The sequence below is a fragment of the Myotis lucifugus genome, unplaced genomic scaffold (assembly GCF_000147115.1).
Source record: "Myotis lucifugus unplaced genomic scaffold, Myoluc2.0 scaffold_617, whole genome shotgun sequence".
Lineage (NCBI taxonomy): Eukaryota > Metazoa > Chordata > Mammalia > Chiroptera > Vespertilionidae > Myotis > Myotis lucifugus.
This window is the reverse complement of record NW_005871665.1, coordinates 170,232-193,684: the sequence shown is the minus strand read 5'-3', so window position 1 is coordinate 193,684 and position 23,453 is coordinate 170,232. Positions and strand designations below refer to the sequence as shown.

At 50.8% G+C, this 23,453-nt stretch overlaps 1 protein-coding gene across 5 annotated transcripts in view; it reads right to left on the bottom strand.

Annotated features, from left to right (window-relative positions):
• Positions 1-11,279: 11,279 nt before the first annotated feature.
• The window catches only part of MORC2 (MORC family CW-type zinc finger 2), a 38,876-nt gene continuing 26,702 nt past the window's right edge, over positions 11,280-23,453 (bottom strand). For 2 of the 5 annotated variants that reach the window (XM_014447135.2, XM_014447136.2), the window contains 16 exons: positions 22,879-22,964; positions 21,433-21,573; positions 21,187-21,341; positions 20,943-21,071; positions 20,428-20,533; positions 19,989-20,121; positions 19,096-19,170; positions 18,639-19,010; positions 18,023-18,154; positions 17,571-17,622; positions 17,046-17,187; positions 16,702-16,938; positions 16,522-16,615; positions 12,784-12,972; positions 12,009-12,071; positions 11,280-11,564 (listed from right to left, as the gene is read on the bottom strand). In XM_014447135.2, the coding sequence (XP_014302621.1) occupies positions 11,496-11,564; positions 12,009-12,071; positions 12,784-12,972; positions 16,522-16,615; positions 16,702-16,938; positions 17,046-17,187; positions 17,571-17,622; positions 18,023-18,154; positions 18,639-19,010; positions 19,096-19,170; positions 19,989-20,121; positions 20,428-20,533; positions 20,943-21,071; positions 21,187-21,341; positions 21,433-21,573; positions 22,879-22,964 (2,175 nt within the window). In that variant the 3' untranslated portion in view covers positions 11,280-11,495. The remainder of the gene's footprint in view (positions 11,565-12,008; positions 12,072-12,783; positions 12,973-16,521; positions 16,616-16,701; positions 16,939-17,045; positions 17,188-17,570; positions 17,623-18,022; positions 18,155-18,638; positions 19,011-19,095; positions 19,171-19,988; positions 20,122-20,427; positions 20,534-20,942; positions 21,072-21,186; positions 21,342-21,432; positions 21,574-22,878; positions 22,965-23,453) is intronic. The other 3 variants (XM_014447137.2, XM_006104880.3, XM_014447138.2) reach the window with 3 other exon arrangements.

Below are 23,453 nucleotides of genomic sequence, written 5' to 3'. Positions count from 1 at the left end.
ACGTAATAAAAGCCTTGGACGTGGAGTCCCCCGTGGCCCCCGGCCCCGAGTCTGTAACTGGGTGGAGCAGGAGAACAGGTAACAGCCCCACAGGGGCCTGGGAGGAGCAGGGGTTCTAGTCGCCTCTGAACGGGCAGCAGGAGGAAGGGGTGGGAGACTGAGGGGGGTGGGTCTGGAGCGGAAAGGGCCTTTTTAGAAAGACGTGTAAGGGCTGAGTCAGCATCTGGGGTGGCGTCGGTTTTACCTGGACCTGTGTGGGGCCAGGCCTCCAGGGAAGGCCCGCGCTGGTGAATGGCCAGCTGTCTGACAATGTTCCCAATGCCACTGCTGCCCGGTGAGGACACCACAGCCAAACCCTAACCACCCGTCCGACTCCCGGGCGGGCGCGGTGAGCTCCAAGGCTGGCCTCGCACAGCCTCTCGCACACACTCCCTCCCTCCTTCCCCATTGGCCTTCCCATTTGGGTGGAGGCAGGTCTGGTGAGACCCGCAGGCTGGAGGGGCAGCTCTCACGGGATAGAGGGCAATGGGGGAGGGGTGGTGGTGAGGGGACCCCAGGACAGGCCTGACAGGGTGGGGAGGGGCTGCATGGCAAAGCCCTGCGGGGGACAAAGGCATCGGCGCCTGGACAGAGCCAGGAGCGGCACCAAGTTGGCGTCTAGAGCCACTCGGACCAGCAGGACAGATCAGCCTGTGCCCGGTGTCTACCAGCCGCCAGCACCGAAGAGAAAGTGAAATAGACTCTGCAACGTAGAACACGAGGCCTCAGAATATACCCAACAAGTGCACAAGGTCTTCACGGATTCAGACTCTGAGAGAGAGAGAGAGGGCGAGTGAGCGGGAAATGCCGCTTCGTGGAGGGGCAAACTCACTCTGTCGGTTCTTCCCAAATCTACAGTCAACACGGGCCAAGTCCGAATTCTCCCAGTATTGTTTTTAAAAAACTTGACAAGTTGATTGTGAAATTTACATGGGAGAGTAACTGCACAAGAAATGGCTACGGCGATTCTTAAAAAGAGGAACCGGGCGGGTGGGACTTGACCTGCAGACACCGACATGCGGGAACCCCCCCCCCCCACAGCTTCCTGTTCCCAGGGCACCCGGCACAGCGGGGGCACAGCGGGCACAGCACGGATGCTACCGGCTGACCGTGTCCCCAGCCTCGTGGGCTGTGAGCGTCATGAGATGGGAATCTTGACTGTTTACACTGCAGCATCCCCAGGGCCGGGCAGATAGCAAGTGCTCCTTCAACAGGGATTGAACGCATGAGTCTCCGGCAGGGAAACCCAGCTAGGGCCAAGGCCAAGGCGACGCCCTGGGCAGCTGGAGCGTGTGGCTGCCGCCTCAACTGGGAGCAGGGCCTCCGAGACAGAACTGGGGAGAGCTGAACCCCGGGGCCAGGACACTCCTGCTTCCTCCACACTCGAGTCCAGGTCACTGCCCCGGACAGGCCCAGGGAGGCCCAGGTTCCTCATCCCCAGGGGCGGGTGGGGCTCAGCATGAGGGTGAGGAGAGGGCACTAAAGAGGAAAACGACAACGTGCAGCACAGAGGACAGGGCGACAAGAGCACCCTTGTTATGACGCTCCCAGCATGATTTTAACGACACAACCTGATAAAGGCAGCACTAAATCTGTAGTTCCGTCTCACTTAAGAATATAATCTTCCTATGTCCAAATACGACAACAGCAAACGGAATCCAGCCACAATCAGACTGGTAGCCCTATGCCCACGTTGGGTTTACACAGAAATGCAAGGATGAGTCACTGTCAGGAAGCTTTTCATTGTAAATCATAGCAACCAGTTCAAGGAAGACTCTCCTGGCATATGGTGGACGAGTGCCTGACACAACTGCAGAGCCCCTTAAAGGCACCCATGGGTGGGAAAGATCACCAACAGGCAGGCCAGAAACCAGGTGGGCGTGGGAACCTGGGGGGGGGGGGAAGGGAGAGGGAGAGAGAGCGAGCACGCAAGCGCTCTGAAGTCTGCTTCTCCCTCAGCCATTTACGGAGCCCACTGAGCCGAGCAGTCAGTCTCACTGCCTCGAATGGCCATCCCAAAGTACGGCATCCAAAAGGAGGTGACCCCCAGAAAGCTGGTCCCCCCAAAAGCTATGCCTTCAATGTAATGGTGAATCAAAACTAAAATACAAGGAAACTTGCTTGTTTTAATAAATGTTAGTCCTAAGCAGAGCAGGGGAAAAAAAATCCCCTAAGAACCTGTAATCAGGGGTGGGCCCTCACTTGGTTTTGAGCCAATAAAACCTCAAGCAGAAAACAGAGCCTGGTCCCAAATTGACACTGTCACCACGAGAGAAGCAGAGACATCCTCGGGGGGGCGGGGGGGGGGGCCTCCCCTTCGTTCCAGGCCGATGGAGCCCCAGGTGTGACATTGCAAGAAAAACGAGCAGCTCACAGTATACTATGTCTAAACACACAAACACAACACACAAGCTGGCCCAGGAAGGCAGGGCTAACCGAAATAACAGCAGAATGAGACATAAAACTCCTCCGTGTGATGAAATAATCAGACAATAGAAAATAAGCAGGTTAAAAAGGAGTACAGTATTCAAAAAACACTACAGAACATCCAGAAATTGGAAAAAATCAGTAAAAATAACTTCATAACAGATCACGCAACTACAGAGAGTTAGTGACGTGGATATGAGATCTGAAGAAAGTACCCAGAATGCAACACTGACACAAAGAGGTAAAAAATGTCAGAAGTTAGAGACATGAGGCTAAAGCGCGAAGTCCCCACGTGTGTCTAATCGAGATGGAGCAGGAGCAATCTTTGAAGAGTTACTGGCTAACACATTTCTGAGCACTCATGAGAAATACAGTCAATCCCAACAGATCCTAATCATGGTAAGTAAACAGACATCCACAGCTAAATACAACACAGTGAAAATGCAAGCCCTTAAAACACCAAAATCTTACAAGCAGCCAGATTAGGGAGGGGACACAAGATCACCTTCACAGAGCATCAAACTGAGGTTGACCCCCAAGGAAAGAAGACAATGGAGTGATAACTCCAAGCGGAGGAGGAGATGTTAGCATCGCCAATGAAAAACAAAAATGTAGGAAAACAATAGTGTCTGTGCAGTTAGACTCTGGTGAGTTAAATATCATGTAAAACATCTTACAGGAATCACGAGAGGAATAAGAAAACTAAATTTCAAAAACGGGAAAAACATTGTGACGGAGAAAATTTCTATCTAAAAAAAGAAGGCAGGAAAGGAGTGGAAAAAGGAATGCAGATACGGTGGATTAAAAATTACAAAATAAGAGGACAGAAATAAGTCGATAATCAATGCATCAATCATTACACAAAATATAAGTTAAATGCTCCAGGTAAAAACAATATATGGAATAAAAACATCATCCAGCTATATGCTATTTACAAGAATACGCCCAAACCGTAAATACAGGCATACTTGGGAGATACTGTAGGTTCAGGTCCAGACCACATCGATACAACAAGTATCACAATAAAGTGAATCACACAGGTTTTCAGGCCTCGGCGCCTATAAAAGTTGTTCACACTACACTGTCGTCTGTTAAGAGCATTCCATCCAGCAAATGCACATATCTTGATTTTAAAAATACTCTCTTGCTAAAAAATGCTAAGTATCATCTGAACCTTCAGCTAGTTGTCATCTTTTTCTAGTGGAGGGTCTTGCCTCCGTGCTGATGAAAATGCAGTTCTGTGACGTGCAATAAAGCTAAGCGCAATAAAACGAGGCACACATGCCTGTGTACAGACAAGACTTTAAGGCAAAAAACAGTACTAGATGCCAATTCCCAGAAAGAAAAACAGTCGCTTTATAACGATCAAAGGTAAAATTCACAAAGTTCTAAAACTCTTAGGGCACCGAATAGCATCTCAAAATAACGTAAAATGGACTTTCACAAGGAGAAACAGATAAACCCACAATCATAATGGAAGACTTTAGCGTCTCTCTCCCAGTAATGAGAGCTCAGAGAGACAAACATATCAGCAAGGTTTCAAACAACACAATTAACAAACCTGACGTATTGAAAACAGCATGACATGTAAGTGCAGAAGATGTTTTTAAACACACATGGAACATTGGTGAATATTAATCACATATCTGGGCTGGTCATAAAGCCTCAGCAAACTTTAAAGCAAACAGACCACATTCTCAGAACACAATGCAGGCATTTAAAAAGCAATAACATACAGATAATCAGGAAGAAAACAGTTTTCTAATACTAAGAAATACAATTTTAAGTAACTCATGGATCAAAGAAGAAAATAAATCAGAAAATACAGTTAAAAATTAAGCCCAGCTGGTGTAGCTCAGTTGGTTGAGCATCATCAGGAGATTCAATTCCTGGTAGGGCACATCCCCACTAGGGGGAGAGCAGGAGGCAGCCGATAGATATTTCTCTCTCTCCCTCTCCCTTCCTCTCTAAAATCAATAAAAAACATATTCTTAAAAAACTAAAATACCATATAGCAAAACTTGTAGGATTTGAGTACTTAGAGGGAAATTTATAGCATTAAAAGCTCGCATTGTAAAAGAAGAAAGGCTAAAAAATGAGCTGAACATCTAATTTGAGTAAGAAAATAAATATCAGGATAAATTCAAAGGAAGGACAAGAAAGGAAATAAAAATCAGAAATTAATAAAATAGAAAACAAACATAATAGAGAAAACCAAGAAAATTGAGGTTGATTCTTATAAAAACTAAAATTGACCAACTTTATTGATCAGCAAGACAGAGAAGGGGAGGAAGAGAAGGAAAGAGGGAGGAAATGAATGAACCAAAAAACAGTATCTGCAATGAAAAGAGGAAATTAATACAGATGCTACAAACATTTAAAAATGAAGATATTATGAACAACTTTGTGCCAACCTTATTTGAAAACTGAGATAAAAATCCTAAAGTTATTGTAACTTAAAACTGACTCAAAAAAAACCCCACAGAAAAACCTGAACAGAATTATAACCATTTTTTAAATTTAAATCAGTGAAAAATCTTCCCTCACACAAATGCACACAAAACTCCAGACACTGCTTACCAAGAAATAACCAATCTTACAATCAAACCCTCAAACCTAGACGTTTACCTGCATGAAGGAGAGATGGCACATATGTACAATGGAATATTACTCAGCCATAAAGAATGAAATCGTACCATTTAAGACATGGATGGACTTAGAAGTCAGACAGACAAAAACAAATACCATACGATTTCACCTATATGTTGAATCGAAAGAAAAAAATAACAGAAACAAACTGATACAGTGAACAAACTAATGGCTGCCAGAGGGGAGGGGGGTTGGAGGACTGGGTGCAAGAGGTGAAAGGATTAAGAAGTATAAATTGGTGGTTACAAACAGTCACAGGGAATATACAGCACAGGGAATATAGTCAATAACATTGTAATAACTGTGTGTGGTACCAGGTGGGTACTAAATTTACCGAGGGAACCCTTCACCCTTCACAAATTATATAAATGTCTCATCAGTATGCTGTACACAGGAAGCTAATATAAAATAATATTGAATGTTAACTGTAAAATTTTAAAAACAGAAGAAAACTACTTCCACACTTTAAAGGCCATTTGCCAAAACCAACAGCCGACAGCCTGCTCAGCTGTTCACAGGTGATTCCATCCACAACACACATGGCTTTCAATCCACCTCAGGAACAAGACAGGGCTAATTGTTTAATTGCCAGCAAGCTAGCAATTAAATTGGTATACTGGCAAACAGGCAGGCTGTACCTACAAAACAGGTTTTTTTTTTAAACCCATCAGAGTTCATAAGATAGAAAAGTAGATCATATTAAATCACTAGCTTTTTCTATATTAACAATCAGGAATAGAGATGGAAAAAATATCCCATTCACAATAAAACCATAAAATAGGAGTAAATTTAATAAGAAAATTATAGAACCCATATAAAGAAATTATAAAATCTTATTGGAGGATCTAAAAGAAGTCTAACAAATGGAAACCATTTTTATCGTCTGGGGAGCTTTAGCATCATAAAAATGTCAACGCTCCCAAAACTTACATCTAAATTTAATGCAATTATTTAAATCCCAATAGAATTTTTGGTTTGGGCAAGAATGGGAGAGAACTGAATAAAGTGAGTTTAAATTTCATGTGAAAGAATAAATTCTAAGAATAGCCTGGAAAAGCATTTTAAAAAGAAAAATAGGAGAATGACCCATCTAGATGCTCGTGGTGCCCAAAATTCTAGTTTAAGCTAGAATCTCACCCCTCACGTTGGAATCGCCTGTCCAGCTAATAACAGGATGTCTCCATTGGCAGGTCTAGGGGACATCTTAAACCCAACAGGTCCAACATCAAATAGAGCGACCAAGGTAGTTCACTTAATAAATGAAGCTGGCGCAAGTGGATTTCTATTTTGGGGGGAAAAAAACAAAAAAAAAACCCCAAAGCTTGACTCCTGCCTTACCTGCTTATACCAAATACATCCCACAGGGCGCAATGGCGCAAAATAAAAACACTGCAACAAAATATAAGAGAACGTATCAGGGTGGCGGCGGGCAGGACTTTTAAAAGCATGAAAGGAAGCCCCCCAAACCCCCCAAAATGTTGACCTTTCAGAAACACCATACACCAAGCCAAGAACAAACCAGCAGAAAAGGAGTCAAAGTTGTGAAACCCAGAGGCCTCAGTGCAGAGGCCAGCAGGCCTCACCTGCAGGGTCACTTACCTGGAGCCGGGCTTGCAGCCTCCTTTCCGGTCTCCGCCCGCAGCTGTCAGCGCACCGCGCCACGAGGACATCCACACAGAAACCCCAAAAGCTGGAGCACAACCCGGGGAAGGTCTCATCTACGCTCGGGCTTAACAGGCCGACTCCGGAGGGAAAATCCCCCCCTTTCCTGCTTGGGGTGTGAGCCAGCCATCGGGCCGCAAGGCCTTCCACTCACCCTGGGGTCAGCCATCCTCCACGGGGTGCGGGGACCCCGCCGTCTGGCCACGTTGCTCTCCCTGCACCAGCGCTGGGGCGCGGACGCCGGCCCATCAACCACGGGCACGTGGGCCGCCTCGATACTCCCAGGGCGCATGCGCAGGACGCAGGTGCACGTGCGGTGCAGCACACTGCGCAGGCGCCACTGATTGTGCAGTCACTTCCGGGGCGTGGAGAAGGGCGCGGGGCGGCCTGGGAGGGGCCGGCGCCCGATAGGCCTCTGGAGAGAGATGGCCGGGCCCTGGCCAGTTTGAAGCCAGCGCCCGGGCTCGTGTTCTGATCCTGGATTTGGCAGGAGGAACGCAGAACTCCTCCTGACAAACACGGTGTCCCCCAAGCCCGGGGATAGCGGATGGGTCTGTGCGGGGCACAGCGGAGGGCAGCGAGCGCCCAGAGCTGCAATAGAGGAAGTGGCCGCAGGGAAGGAGGGACAAGCTCAACGTGTGGCTTAGAGCGGCCTCAGCTGCCCACGAAACCTGCAGCTGTCGGGACAGGAAGTGGCCCCCCAGAATCCCACGGCGGAGTGGACAGGAGAGGAGGGCCGTGTCCTCAGGCCGTTCCCCTGCGCGGACTCCCCACCCTCCAGGCCTGGCTGGCAGCCGCTGAGCACCCAGAGCCCGAGCCCGTGGAGGCTGGAGGAGCCTCCTCACCCTCGGGGGACACCGAAACCCGCCAAATGGTTAACCAGCCAGGAGGATGGCTCTGGGGCTGAGGGAGCAGCGGAGCAATGGAGACAGTGGATCTTGGGGGCCGGGGAAGCAAGGAGCCACTCACTATTCCGACTTCAGTGCCACCAACTCCACATGACGGGCAGTCGTATGAGCCTCTGGATACATTCCGGGTGGAGAACCGGCCTTGTGCTAAATAAGCTGGGAGACCTGTTCTACCACCGACGCCTTTATTTCGAGAAGGAATGGGGAGCCAGGCTGCAGTGATTTGCCGGAAGCCTTGGGAGTTGAAAGGAAGCCCTAGTTGGGCCTGGCACATTCCGAGTTCCCAGGTGGAACAGCCAGACTGCGAAGCAGGCCTGGCCCCATGTCGGCCGTCGGGGAGCGGGATGTGCCTGGCCAGGCCCTCTGTCTGTCGGGTCTGTCGTGCTTACTCTGGAAATGGCGCGCCCAGCAGCGCTGAGAATGGGCAGAGGACAGCCTGAGCTCCAGCCTGGGGAACGCATGCTCCTCCCCTGGCCAAGCTGCCCTTCATCTGCTCCGGAACCAAGTGCCAAGTGGCCTCTTGGTTCCCAAGGAAGCCTCCAGGGGAACCGGAGGGAGTGCCAGAGGCCTAGGTGACTGCCAGCAGCTCCCTTCCAGCCTGGCCCGGCTGCAGAACCACCTTCTGCAGGGACAAGAGCCAGCGGAGGCACCACCCAGAGGCCAAGCCTTGTGTTCTCTGCACGTGGCAAGTCAGTCTGAGCTGCCATCAGTCGTGAACACTCAGAGGTCCTGGAGCTGTGACCTGTGGCCAGCACACGGGTCTGAATCCCGTGGACCTGGGGAACTGACCAAGAGGAGCCAGCAAGCGGTCATTCAGATGGATACCAAGGAGGAACCAGAGGTTTTCCTCAGCCTGTTACTAACCCATACCTTTTAGGAAACAAAAATGACAAATCCTGCTCCCAGTCTGGCAATAAACACAGTATTGATCCTAAAGTGGGGTTTTAATCCTAAATCCAGGGGACACTCTGAGGCGGAGGGGGAGGGGGATCATGTAAGGTGATCACTTTACTGAGGCCTTTGTCCCTGTTTTTCATCTGATTTTTAAAAAATTGGTTTTAAGGGGGAAACATCGATCTGTTGCCTCCCATACGTGCCCGAGTGAGGATCAAACTCACAACCTAGGTATGTGCCCTGACCAGGAATCAAACCCACAACCCTTTGGTGTAATGGTACGACATTCTAACCCACTGAGCCACACCAGCCAGGGCTTCATCTGATTTTTTGTAAACTCTCTTGTAGAGTCCCTAACCCGAAATTCAGAATTCCGGGCCTGTACCAGGAGAGAGATACAACTGGACAATGAAGATGCTCAATCTCACTTAAATTAGTTCAAACCAATTTCAAAATCCATCACTTTTTACTTTTCAGATTAGTAAAGGAGACTGCAGAATGAAGATGGTAGATGCAGACGTGTGTGGGAAGTTGAAATTGGAAGTCTTTTCTAGAATGTATCTTAGAATTTTTAACAATCCACCATCTGACAGCCATTTCTCTCTTTGGAATTTACCCTATATACAGACAGATGAGTTAACGAATATATACACTCATCACAGCATTTTTCTTAAATGTCGAAAACCGAAATGTTTATAAATAGGGGACTGTTAAGTGACAGTACACCCGTCAGTGAAGTGCTATGTGGTTGTTCAGAATAACACAGACCCATATGGGCTATTCTGAAGCAGCTTCCAAGACACAGTAAGTGGGGGAGACAGAGCAGGGTGTGTGTGTGCGCGCACACTCAGGATGGGTATGGTCTCCAGGGAGAAGTGGGAATCAGGGTGGAAGGGAACCTTGCTTTTCATGGTCCAGCCTTTTGTACTGTTTAAATTTTTACCATGTGCATGTGTCACTTAAAAAAATGCTCAAGAAAGCTCCCCATCCCTCCCCCACTCCTTAAAACCAAGGGCTGCTGCACTCATCCACCTACTGCTGCCTGAACTAAGTAAGGTTCTTCCTACCAGCCAGACCATCTCCCTCCTCCCAATCAGGTCCACTGCGTTTTATCTTCTCACCAAGAATGGCAGGAGCTCTCCGGGCTAACGGGCTGCAGTCAGCACAGTGGGCGCATCCAGAAGTCAAAGGTAAAACGTTAAAGAAATTCAGTTTCTGTGGGTGTTGACGATGAAGACATAGAACAATGAAGATGGTAGGGATGAGGGAAAATTTGAAGACAGTTTAAAGCCATCATGGTGGGAAGAAGAGGAAGGTACTAGATTTTACTAAGAGAAGAAAACAGACTGAGTTCAGGAGTCTCACCAGTAGAAGTTTATAGTATTGCACTTTGATTACAGGTGTGTAAATAAAAAACTTGAGTATTACCCTCTGGTAAAAACCAACTTCCTTTTAGATTAAAACAGGTTTGGGGAAAAAATGGACCAAATGCTGCTTGGGATGGTGAGAGCACTGGACCAGGGAGGAATCACCAGCTCAGAAACCCCAAAGCTCTTAGAGAAGCTTCCGAAGCAGCCAGGGTCACTCTCAGTGGTATTTCCCCAAACAACCCTCTCCCCCAGGGATATGGTTTGGGGACGCCTCTGGCCATGCCCACAAGAGGACAGACCCCCAATTCATGGGGCCTGCTTCCCTCCCCCGTGCCTCCCAGTCCTGAGACCTCAGGGCGGCGTGTGAGCCACCGCTGACATGGGGTGGGAGGTGCCGGTGTGGATCACAGACCAGTGGTGCACGGCCTTCAGAAAACCCCGAGTCTCCAAACAGAGGGGGGGACAGTGAGTTGGGGGGGATGAAACTGGAACTTTTCCATTAGCTCTTAAAGAGAAAACACAGCAACTCCTGCCTTTGTATTGGACCCTGAGAGGCTGCTGGAGGGACACAGCTGTATGACACTGGGACCAGGCAGAAGGGAAGCATGGTACCTCTGGGAACCTCTGTGCTTGTGGGCAAGTGGGGCTCAGAGACTCCCTTCTGTCCGCCCCACAGCAGGGGCCTTGCTGGGCATGAGGGGGCCAGGCGGAGGAGCCATAAAGGAAAAAGCAGCATCAGGCTCTCTAGACCCTGCCCCACCACGTCACTACCAGGGCTCTTCCACACACGAGGTCCTTTCCTAAAAGAAGCCCCGTGCAACTCGGGCATTTGGTGTGCTACCCAGGCCAGCAGTCTGCAGTGTCTGTCTGTCTGCTCTTCAACCTCCAGATACCGAGGCGGGAAACCTCACTGCCAATGGACAACTGAGGAAGTCACTCCAGCAGCGGGGACATGGTGGGTGTGAGGTTGAATGAGAGGGTCTTTCTTCCCAAGCTGTTCAGACAAAGACCACCAAGGTGACAGCTGCTCAGGCCACACATCCCTGACCCGAGACAAGAGCCGCTCGGAGCCACGCCTCCTCCTGACCCCTGACCCCCTGAGCGTCCCCTGGATCAGCATCCCTAGGGGAGCATTACTCTGGGGGGCTCTCTCCCTCCTCCATCCCTCAGATCCCACATAGCTCATCTTCTAGGAGAGAAGCCAGCCCTGCTGGAGCCTCTCCGGCTTCCAGATGCTGGACTTGCACCTCAGGAGCCAGGAGCCAAGAAGCAGCTCAGGCCACACATTCTGCTTCTCTTTGCCCCAGAGCCACACAGAGAAAGCACAGTCTCACAGCAGGCGCAGCATCTCGTTTCTTTCAAAAAATAAATATTTATAAACTTAGGGAGGAAGATTCAAAGAATCAGAGCATTTTCCCTCCAAAAGCACAAATGTCCCATGTGAGTAAACCAATGTAAGTCCACCGACCCACTAATGCAACAGCCCCCACCCCCGGGAACTCTGCCTGAGGCAGGAGCCGGGAGCTGGTCTCTGGCTCTGAGCCCCTTAGTCCCCCTTGGTGATCAGGTCTTCGATGTAGGCGTCCAGCTCGTCATCTGTATTGATGTCAATGTCCTGAAACAGAGCAGGGCAGCGTCAGCTGGGGGCCATCAGGTGGTGGGGGGCCTGCCTCCCCACCCTTCTGTGGGGCCTGAGGAGTCCCCTCCTCTCCCCCACCCCCCAGCCGTTACCCCTGTCCCCTCTTGATCATCCCGCCCACCCCAACATCTGTGCACAGATGATGCCAGATTCCTTCCCTCTGCCCAGCTCCACCCCAAGTTCCAGGTTGCCATAGACGTGTTGCAGGCTTCTCGGGCTCAATAAATCCAAAACAACACAGCCAGACCCCCACCCCAAGTTGTTCCCATCTCAGTACAGGCCACCGCCTTCCCTCCGCCCACGGGCTCAAACCACAGGAATCACCCTTGTTTCCTCCCTTTCCCTCAGATATTAGAGACCTGCCCACTCCCTCCCTCCTCACTGTCATCATCCAAGGTTAAGGCCGCCAGCATCTCTCACCCAGACAACTGTGGGAACCTCACTGGAGTCCCGGATTCTAACCTCTAGCCATGCCAGGCCCTCCTACAACCAACCAGAGTAAGTGTCTTAGAGTGTAAACTGGATGATGCCAGTGACTTCCCACCTCTACAGGCCCACCGCGTCCACAGCCCACAACTCCTGCCTGAGGTCTGGGCCCTGGTCCGTCTCTGCCAGCAGCACTCACACTCACTCTTGCATGACTGGTTCCCCTCTCAGCTCAAATACCTCCTCAGAGAGACCACCCCTCAAGCCCTGGGAAAGTGGTCTCCCGTCTGCCCTGTTTCCTGCACGGCACTTCCTGCCCTGGAGTGTCGGGCTGTGAGGGAGGGGCCTGATCTTGCCTGCCGGTGGCCCCAGTACCCACAGGACAGGCGGAGCAGGCCCTCCCTCAGTGCTCACTGCCCGGGTGAAAGATGGAGACCCTACGGGCACTCTCCACTTTGGGGCCACCCAACCCCATCTGGGCGTCATCTGGAAAAGTGAGAACTTCTATTTCATGGCTGGGAGGAGTCTCAAACCAGGTTGTCCATTGAAATGTCTAAACAAGGGCAGAGTATGATACCGTGGGCCTGGCTGGGAGGAGGCCCAGGCAGCCGCACCACCTCAGCCCTCCTGTCAGGATGCTGTGCAGCCAGGGTTGAAACCACAGATTCCTGTGAGTGGGGAGAAGGCAGCAAGAGGTGCCCAAGCCCCGCCCCCCCTTCCCCCAAGAGACCAGGTGGTCCAGCTGCAGAGAGAGAGCTGCCTGGCTCACCTCCTGCACCTTTTGCAGGAGAGCCACGATGTTGGTCCTCAGCTTCTGTAGCTTCTCCTCGGTCTCGCGGAGCTTCTTCTCGGAGGTGCGCAGGCTCTCCTCAGAGGCCTTGGCCCGCGAGTCGGCGCGGCTCTGGTAGGAGTGGCACAGGTTCTGCAGCCCCACTTCGTACTGCCTGAAGTACTCTTTCTGTCAGGGGGGAAGCCAGAGGGGGTGCATGAGCTCACAGGGGTCCCCAGGGCCCATCTAAATGAGCGCTGGTTTCCCCAACTGGTTCAGCACAGGGCTCTGAACCGGAAGGGGTGTCAGACACAAGGGCCCGCAGCCTCTGGCTCCGGAGCAGAGAGACTGCGATGCCATCTCGTGGGGCTGCCACAGGACAAGGTCGGGATCACACAGGGAAGCACTTAGTGAAGTGCTCTCGCCCACAGCACGCCAGGAGTGAATGTGAGGATGATTCCGCCCATTCCCGGGGCAGAAAGGGCACAGTCCCCGCTCAATCGTGCCTTTCCAACTTCACAAAAGCCCTGTCAGCAACACCCACACCCACAACGTCGGACCAAAATTCTCTTCTACCCATTTCAACAAGCAGCAGCAGCAGCTCCAGGTGTGTGTAGCATATTTAGGCAGCATCCGTTTTTCCCATCTTCCCCGAGCCCCTGGCACTTCCAAAGGTTGGGGTGGGAATGTTAATAGTCGTTTTGGTGGACATGGTAGCACAGTACTTGTTTCAAATGAAACGTCACCTGGAATCCCAGTGAAGTTATTTAGGTCGTATGTCTTTGGGCTTTATTCCTTTTCTAAGTTCAACTTATAACATGATTTACTCATAAGTCACCAATAAGAAAGATAAGGCCATTTTAATGAACACGAAGTCATAACCAACAGGTCCTGCCTGACCAATACAGTCTTACCCACTCTAACCTTTCTTTCTTTCCAGGAAGATGTATGAAGTACCTAGCACCACTGGGTGGCTCCTGTCTACTGTTCGTTTGTTTGTTTTTTAATCCTCTATTGATTTTAGAGAGAGAGGGAAGGAGAGGGAAGAAAAGGTGGAGGGAGAGAAGGAGGGAGGGAGGGAAGGAGGGAGGGAGGAAAAGAGGGAGAAAAGGGAGCGTGGGAGAGAGGGAGAGAGAGAGACATACTGATGTAAGAAACATTGATCAGGTGTCTCAAACATGTACCCCGACCAGGGATTAAACCCACAACCTGGGTAGGTGCCCTGACTGGGAATCAAACACACAACCAGCCCTTTGGTGCACCAGATTACGCTCCAACCAACGAAGCCACACTGGCCAGGGCCTGACTACTGTCTTTAAAAAGTGTTACTGGCAAGTAACTAACTGTGTTATTCACCTGACAATCTAGAATATTCTATTAAACCAAGATGGCAAAAGAAGCCCCAAGCTCTACATGATAATTACATTGGCAGCACAAAATACCCGTTCCAAAGTATTAAAGTTCAGTATATAATACCTTGAGTCTGACTGGGATTTATATTAGTTTTTTTAAATGTTTATTTTAAAGTAATTATAGATTTCCAAGCAGTTGTTATATTACCGAATGTATATGTACTGGAATCTAATTATCTGCAGGACCCCTGTGGCCTTATGGAACTCCTGGTCCAGCATGGTGGGAAAAATGACCACCATTTAGACTGACAAGGACATAATGAACACTAAACTCTGTTGTGTCCCTGATATTAAAAAATTACAGTTTGAGCTATTTTAGGCATCATAATCAGGAGGACATGAAGTGACACACCTCCTTGTACAGAATAAGCTCATAGACTATTGTAGGCTCATCCGCTGCTGCTCTGTTTCGTTGGAGCAGATGAGCCCACTGCAGAGCTCCCACTGCATCCCGGCTTTGCTCTGAGTTTGGCAACAACTTTAAGCTAAAGCAACAAATCTGACCGACAAGATGTCAGGCCAACCCAGCCGGTCCTTTGGGCTGTCTGTAGAGTTAGGGCACGGAGCCTCTCCTGAGGCTTTCGTAAGTGCCAGCATCTTCTAGCCTCCTCGCTGGGCACCACCCCTCTCATCTCACAGGGAAGCTGGACGGCACCGTGAACAGGAAGACCCGTGTCCGCAGGAGCACCTGGTTCAAATCTGGGCTCTATCACGACAGACTTCACCTCTTGAAGGCTTAGTGTCTTCAAGTCCTCACCTCATTTCCTTTTTTAAAGTGGGATGGAGATTAAGCCCCATGTTTTTAACTTTGGAAAAGCTTATCAAGAACACGGCTGCCACATGAGGGCCCAACAGGTTGAATATACTCATCTTGCAGTTCGAAGACCAGTTCTCTAGAAAACTTCGCTGTTCCACCATGAAACAGCCCACTTGATAAGGGTGACTCCCAGATCCCCATCTCCAGCCCTGACCCAAATGCTAGTCCCCAGTCTCCACCTGCCCACTGGCCATCACCAGAAATTTTAGTGCCAGTACTTCGGCCCAACACAATTAAATCTCAACTCATCACCTTACTCTGATGAAAGCCCTGCTTTCTCTCCCAGGTAACAGCTTTGTCATAAACCTCCAATTCCCTCAGGCTTGAGACACAGGAGGCATGTGGACTTCTCTCCCATACTTGCCTCAGGCAATGACCAGTCTGTCCACGGCCTCTGACACGGCCTTCACCTGCTGGTCCACTCCCACCACTCTGGCTTCCATTCCCTTCCCTCACGTCTGATCTTTACAACTGGACCAGCCTCCTTGCCCTGCATCTCCCATCCACCCACCCAACCCAACATGCTGCTACGCTCTTAGGGGCAGGGGCAGCAGACTACGGCCCATGGGCTAAATTAGCTTGTTGCCTGTTTTTGTAAATAAAGCTTTATTGGACCACAGCCATATCCTTTCCTTTATGTATTGTCTATGGTGGCTTTCAGGCTACAATAGTGGAGTTGAGCAGCTGCGAGACACTGTGTAGCCTATGAAGGTGAAAGTACTTGCTAACTGGCCTCTGCAGAAAGTGGGCTGACCGCTGCCCTAGACATGGTTTAGATGGACAACTTCATCAGCTCAACCATCTGGCTGGCTCTCCCATTCCATAGTGTAAGTCACTGTGCTTTAAGACCGAACATTCAAGACTTATCACATCCTTGCTCTCAGGCCCCCTTCCTTCCTAAATACTCACCCTCCCCCATCTGCCCTTTCATCCCTGAGTCCCCCTGCCACTCTCTCGCCTCCCCAGACTGCCCACTTCCACAGCATGTACCGCTCTCCGCCTCATAGCCAGGTGCCCGGCAAAAACTCAAGTCTCCACTGACTCTTAAGCCCCTGGAAGCAGGACTCTTGCTGCTCCCTCCCAGCACAGGGCCTCTCAGGGTAGGCGCCACATCAGCATTTGCTGCGACAAATACGACTCGGTGCTCATTTCCACACCATAAGCTTCTCTCTACGTCCCTCTGAGAGTCAAGTTTTAAGCACTTTGAGCTCAAGTTCTTCACTGTTGCCTGTGTCAGGTTTACCCCCTCTGCCCAGGTAGAGGAAGAGATGTATTCATCATAAAATGTCAAACCGGGCTACTGTCCGTCAGTGAGGACTCAGGCCAGAGTCTCATGACACCAGAGTCCTGTGCAGCTAAGCCACTTCTTTTCCCACCGTGTAGTCTCCTCCCCGTTCTCTTAGCATAAGAGGGGGAAGCTGGCTGGGAGGCACACGGCTGAGAGCTGGCACCACAAGCAGCACCAAGGGGGGCACGCAGCGTGCAAGATCCAAGGTCAGGGAGACTCACCAGAGGAAAGGATATCAGCTCATCTGAATTCATAGCACTCAGCTCCTTTTTGGAGATGGGGAAACTTGGAGGCAGGAAGTACCGTAAACAATTCCTAAACGAGAAAGCGGTGGGGGCAAGACGTCAGAATGGCAGGAGCGGAGAAAGCCACCGCTGGCCCTGGAGCAGCACGACACGCACCGGAGGATCTGGACGAGCAGGTCGATGGTCTCGTGGTTGGAGCTCGGGGCGGTGGTGTCAGGCTCAATGCGGGTGCAGTCAGAAGTGGAGGGGTCTGTCACGGCCACAGCCGGCTGGGCCTCAACCAGCGGGGCCTTTGTGGACTCCTCCTCGCCACCGCCCTGCTGGGTGTCAGGGCTCTGATACTCCGGGGAAGGGGGCTTCATCAGCCGCACATCCTCACTGTCTTTCTCCACCCTGGAGAGGACAGTGTTTCTGTCGTGTATCCCCAGCTCCCAGGATGGGACACAGCCTCCCTCTGCCCTGGCCAACTCAGCCCACGCAGCCTCTTCGAGGGGCATTACCAGCGGTCTCTTGGTGTTGTGTCTGTGGGCACGTAGTCAAACTTCACCTTCCACCGCACCGCATGCTTGCCCGCCTCCACAGCTGTGACGCGGCCGGTGTACCACTCCTTGTTCACACGCACCTCCACGTGCAGACCTTTATCTGAGAACGGGATGGAGCCCAAGTCAGAAAACTGACTAGACTCCCCCACTCACTCACACACCTCGAGAAAGGTCATCCCAGGGTTTGCAGGGACAAGAACTCCTGGGTGCTTGTCCCCACTATGCCAGGGACATGGGACCCAGTGACCCTGGTCTCCTCCCCCATCTGTCATCAGAGTTCTAAAGAGCAGCAGGATGAGTTTTAGTGCTAAGAATGCACACAAGGGTGGGCTTTCTTCAGAATTCTTGGAATTAGACTTGAAGCCACTGGAGCACCAGAGCCCAGAGCCCAGAGCCCGGAGAGCCTCCGTGAGCACTGAGGGTCAGGCTGAGGCCCCACTTCCCGCCTCCCCCACCGGCGGCCAGGTACCTCCCTCCACTCACCTTTCTGCGCCTTCTTGAGGTCAGCCGAGTCCTCCTCAGCACTGTCTGACAGCTGTAGGAGAACAGAGGGTTAGAGCCCCTGAAGAGCAGACTGCTGCATGGCTGGCTGCCCAGGGTCATCAGCCGTCACCGCCATGCTGATTACATGGCAGTTTAAATCACCAGGACTTGCCAAGTGCCACTTATTAAACCACTATCTTAGGTGTCTACGCTTCTGTCACCTTTATAAACAAGATAGCGGGCGAGGGACAGAATGTCATGGACACAGAACGCAGGGGTTTAAACCTCCCCGATTCTGCGTCCATGTGACCTCCGACCTGGCACCCACTCTCCCGCAGGGTCCTACCTGGCACCACGTTTCCGTCATCTTTGTAAACTGCGCTCTGGAAGGCTCACGTCACAGCGCAAACGGAGCCGTGAAGACTGCAGAGAACTTCCCCTCGACCACCTACCTCACTCAAGTCCTTCTTTTCCTCCTTCACAGTAATTTTGCCCCGCTTGGGTCTCTCCTTCCTCCTCTCAGCCTCTTCCTCCGCTTCTTCCTCGTCAGAGGCATCAAGAGCCCGCTTCCGACCAGGGGTGGCCTAGAGCGAGGCGAGAGGGAAGAGAAGGAGCCACGTCAGTCCCTGAGGTGCAGGAAGCTTCTCTCCGGCCTGAAGGAGCTTCAGAGCGAAGCTTGTGTGTCTCACTCTCCACCAGGCTCAGGACACCTGACATCGCTCAGTGTATAGCAACTCCTGGCTCCGTGCCCCGAGGACCTGTGCTCAGAGCGGTCACCGGGGAAGGCTCTTAGTTCACTCCATACGGCCAGCTGTGACCTCCCTGAGACACAGCACCCACTGCTGAGCTGAGCAAGGCTGTGTCACCAGACCACAAACATATGCTACAGCATGAGGAGCCAGTGGAGGCCGTTCAAGTCTGTGACAGCCCACACCTCGGAAGGAGCAGGGAAAAGCTGCCTCAATAAATAGAGCCACTTGCTCTGAGCCCCTGAGAAGTCAGTCCCTTCAGCTCTGGACACTACTGCCCAGCTCCACTCCCACCCCACCGAGGGGAAGAGCATCTCACCGGGGGTGGTTTACTAGGGGGCTCCGGCTTCTTGACCACTGGCATCTTGACGGCTCTGGGGGTGGGGACGTCCCGCGGGCTCTTGGAGTTGGGCAGTAGAGATGGTGACAGCGGCTGCACCGGAGGGGTAGGCCGAGGCACAGTCTTGACTGCAGTGTTAGCAGGCTTTCGGGGTGCCTCAGGTGGCTGGAGGAGCCTGGATGTACAGGCCTCCTCCCGGGCCGCCAAGGCAGGCGGCTTTGGGGTGCTGCTGATGGCAGGAGCCTTTCTGGTTGGCCTGGGAGTGTGAAGGGCAGGGGGTCTGCTCGGGGCATTCTTGATCACAGCAGGTAAAGGAGGTGAGCGAGGACGCTGAGGTCTACGTGCAGGTTCCTACAAGAAGCCCAAAGAGAGTGAGAACACGGTCCTAGCACACGACACCCGAGGAAAAGCCCCTCCTGCCTGGGCTTCACTTCACCTCAGAGGAAGGTCTAGTGGTTACTTCCAGCGGCAGCTTCTTCAGGTCAGCCTGGGAGCGGATGGGCGTGGTCTTCTGCAGGACAAATGCGATGATCAGGTGTTACCTACCTTGGTACACTCAGGCAGACGCTCTTTGGATCCGCACCGTCCAGGTCAGTGGGGAAGAAAATGGGGGCCCAGCCCTACTATTACAAGCCTCCCGTTCTCACTGGGAGGACCCAAAAAACACAGACACCAACCATCTGCAATGGCAGGATTCTATATTAACCCAGCAACTCAGAGACTGGACTAAATTCTCACTAAAGCAGCCAAAAAATAAATAAATATATATTTAAAAATAAATATACTGCTGGTAAAAATTAACAGATCTTCAGAAGAATAACTTAGAAATAGTTTTTTAAAGCCACAGAATCTAATTATCCACTGAAAATATGTGTGTGTGTGTATACATCATATGACATCATAATCTCCTATTCCTATTAAAAATATACAGTATATGTATCTATGTGTATGCAGGCAAGTCAAAAAAAGCTGGAAGGACATGCAGTTAATGGTTGTTACCTCTAAGGTAAGCTATTCATTTTCTGAAGTTTTAAAACATTCATAAATGAATGGGACCACTTTGTAATATATAAATAAAAGTCTGCCTGTCTGAAATAATGATCAGGGCCAACATGAGACCAGTGAGCCTGGAGATTGGGGCTGAAAAGCCCTGGCAGTTCTCCTGGGCGAGTGGAGAGTGAAACTGAGCCCGAGGGAACAGGGGAGCCACTGAGAGATACACTCAGGGAGACGCTCTTTGGATCCGCACCGTCCAGGTCAGTGGGGAAGAAAACCGGGGCCCAGCCCTGACAGACATGACTAAGCCTTGCTCCGCCCAGGACCACGCACCTGCATGGCCTCCAGCTTCTCCTGCTGTTGGCGAATTTTCTCTGTCAGCTGCTTCTGCTTCTCTTCCGGCGTCTTCAGGTCCTTTTTTAATGTCCCCAGGGGAACCTTCTGCTTCTGCTCAGAAGCCTCACACCTGTACAGAGAAGGTGCTAAGGAGACCGTGGGAAAACAGGCTCCACGTAGGCAGGGACCTTCCTCCTCAGCCAACTCACACCTTTCATCAGAGCAACCACCTCAGAATTCCCAAGTTCAAGGGATTAATACTCACTGCAGGACACACATATATTCTTATTTCTGGACACTTACTACGTGCAGCAAGACAGATGTAAAGATGTGAGCACTGATCTCAAGAAGCGTAGCAAGTTATTTACCCAAAGAGCGGAAAAAACATGGTGAGAGGATGGAGATACCCACAATCGCGTTAGAGAAAAGTGCTCACCGGTCCTGCTCAGGATCAGGGTTCATGGAGCAAACCCAGGTGTCAGGATACTCTTTTTCCACAGAATGCAGCTGGAAGGGGAGGGTCCGCCACTTCAGACACAAATCTGTGACACAGAAATCACACCCGCAACCCCAAAGTCAGCCGCGCCTACCAACAGTATCTGTGGTCAGCATCTTGGGCCTCCCAAGCCAGGCCCAAGGCACAGATGACCCTACTTGCCATTCAGAGTTTCATTCTGGCTCCCACTGTGCCTTCCTTACAGAACAGTAACTCTTCCCAGGGACAGTGACACCAGCAAGGACGGGAACTTCGTATCATGGACTCTCCACTCCCCCAGCCCCTCTCCCTCAGCACAGCCCTAAGACTTAGCTCCCAAGGCCATCACTGAACAGACTCATATCCCCAGTGGGACTATAAGACCATGAATGTCAGTCCGGCCAGGCCAGCATGGGGACAGGGGGTCATGGACTATGACGGGAAGGAGTCAGGAGGAAGTTCTGACACCGACTCACCACACTGGATGGTGGTGGGGATTTCCATAGACCTCCGGCGTTTGTAGCGCACATCACTGGATGGGGGATGGTTCCAGTTGGCAGAGAGGTAGCCATATTCATCCCAGAACTTGACGATTCCCCGCTGGGCTGGAAGGCAGACACCCACACATCTTGTTAGAAGGCAGCCTCTCCCTCTTCCTAATTTCACGCCCTCAGGCAGTGACAGTACCCTACGGCTGGAGGTGAAGAGAAGCGGCATTACCGATGGCGATGTCCTTCCAGTACTGCGCCAGGTGGTCCCCCATCGCCCGCAGCAGGTGCCGGTACTCCTTGGCATCAGCAAAGTCCTGCTTGTTGTGGGTAGGCTCCAGGACCAGGTAGGGCACATCAACGACTCCAACAACCCCGCCACACGCCCTGCAGGGAGAAAGAAGACAAAGCCCCGTCACCCCACTGGCCGAAACCCCCCCAGCACCGGCCTTGGAAGCTCCCCTGGGGCAGTACTCACATGCCCCCTTCCAGCTGTGGTCCCACTTTCTCATACATCTTGATCAGGCGGCTGCAGTTGTATATGAACATGCCGTCCAGATCCCGGTGTTCAATGTTGACCCCAAAAATAAAATTCAGTTCCTTAGGTTCCTTAAGGGCTCTGAGAAGAAAGATAAATTCTAGTAGACTAACCCAAACACCATGGTGTTTAAGAGGAGTTAAGCTTAAACTTGAGACATGTTTAGCAAAAAGCTTTGTATTTTCATTCTTTTTGACAAATATGTTTTATTGATTTCAGAGAGAGGGAGAGAGAGATAGAAATATCAATGAGAGAGAATCATCAACCAGCTGCCTCCTACATGCCCCCTACTGGGGATGGAGCCCACAACCCGGGCATGTGCCCTGACCCAGACTCAAAGCATTACCTCCTGGTTCATGGGTCAATGCTCAACCACTGAGCCACGCTGGTCGGGCTGTGCTTTCATTCAATGTGTAACCTGTTAGACTTGATAGGGACCGACACTGCGCAGTGACTCTAAGCATCCCTTACTAAAAGCATACGACTTTGGCCTTTGGTAACAAAACAGAGTTGTATTTAGGTGTGAATGGGATACTGTGAAGCTGCTGCTCCATGGTGAATAAGCACAGGTTTTCTGCATACCTACTCCACTAATGTGACAGTAATAACTTTGAAAAGGCAAAAACTCACAACGAACAGGCATGTGACAGAAGAGACCATCATGTGATAAATGTCAACAATATCACAGAAGCTGCAAAGCAAATGGAAGAGCAGTGGGCTCACTCAGGAAGAAACCTGAAACCTAGGCCTGTGTCACGGAGCCAAGGAACAAGCCAGGAATGAACTCAAGGCCCAGAGCCCAGAGAGGCTCCAGACACAGAGGTGGGATAGAGAGAGAATTTACTGAGCCAGGACAAATGCCCATTCAAAATGAAAAAGATCCAAAACTCAATCTACAGCGTTATTCCGATAGCACCAGGTGGTAAAAGTATAGGCACGTTTAAAACATTTTTTAATGTCCTATATAAGTTTTATACAATTAGCATTTTACATACTCTTTAAATGAAGAGGGGGGAAAAAGGAAAGGAAGAGAGGGAATAGGAAAGGGAGATAAAAAGAAGAGGGAGGGAGGGGAAGGGGGAAAGAGAGGGGAGGAGAGAGACACAGACAGACAGGTGCCAGTGAGAAAGGTTTGGTGTTCAATTCAAGGTGTTGGCACTGCCCTGCCTTTTTCTAGCTCAAAAAGAACTGAACGAGGAAAAAACTGTTCTCCTACAGTGGACATCTGACCAGCATTAAGATTACAACATTGATGGTTTTCTCAAAGCAATCTGGTGACAGAATAGCAACCTTGCGGGGTGGGGAGGGATTCCTCAAGCTCTTTGTCAACAATCAGTACAAAAGTTCCCTAATTTTAAAAGGTCGAAGGCCAGCCCTGGCACTCACCGCTGCTTGGCATCCTTGATCCGCTTCTTGACATCCGCTTCTCTGCGCATGGTGATGGCCGTGTTCTGCACCTGCCGCAACATCACCTGGGAACAAGCGTTAGCACCAGGTGAGGGGCGGTGCTCCGGCCACAGCAGGGAGCATGGTAACACATCTAAAACTTCCCCCTGCCCATCACATGGATGCAACACCACCCCTGGAGACTTATTATTTTCTATAGACAATGGGGGCAAACTCAAAAGCTGTGTTTCCCTTTGCCGGGCTTACTGACAACTGAAAGTCTACAGAGGTGTGTGTCAGCCTGGGAGATCAGAGAACTGCTCGGACCCAGATTGCTGTGTGACCTGGGACAAGTGCTGTTTTTCATTTCAATTTCTCTTTCCATAAACTGAGGATACAAGTGTCCATACCTCATGCGGTTTTGGGATGTTGAAATGATTAGCCAAGATTTTACCATACGGTGTGTTCAATAGAGGTTATGCAAACATCATCCCATTTTTCAGCTTTAAGGCAAGGGGTTCTTGACTGTCTTGGGCTGAGCAAGGCCAGCTGTGGGGTCCTACGGCCAGAAATGC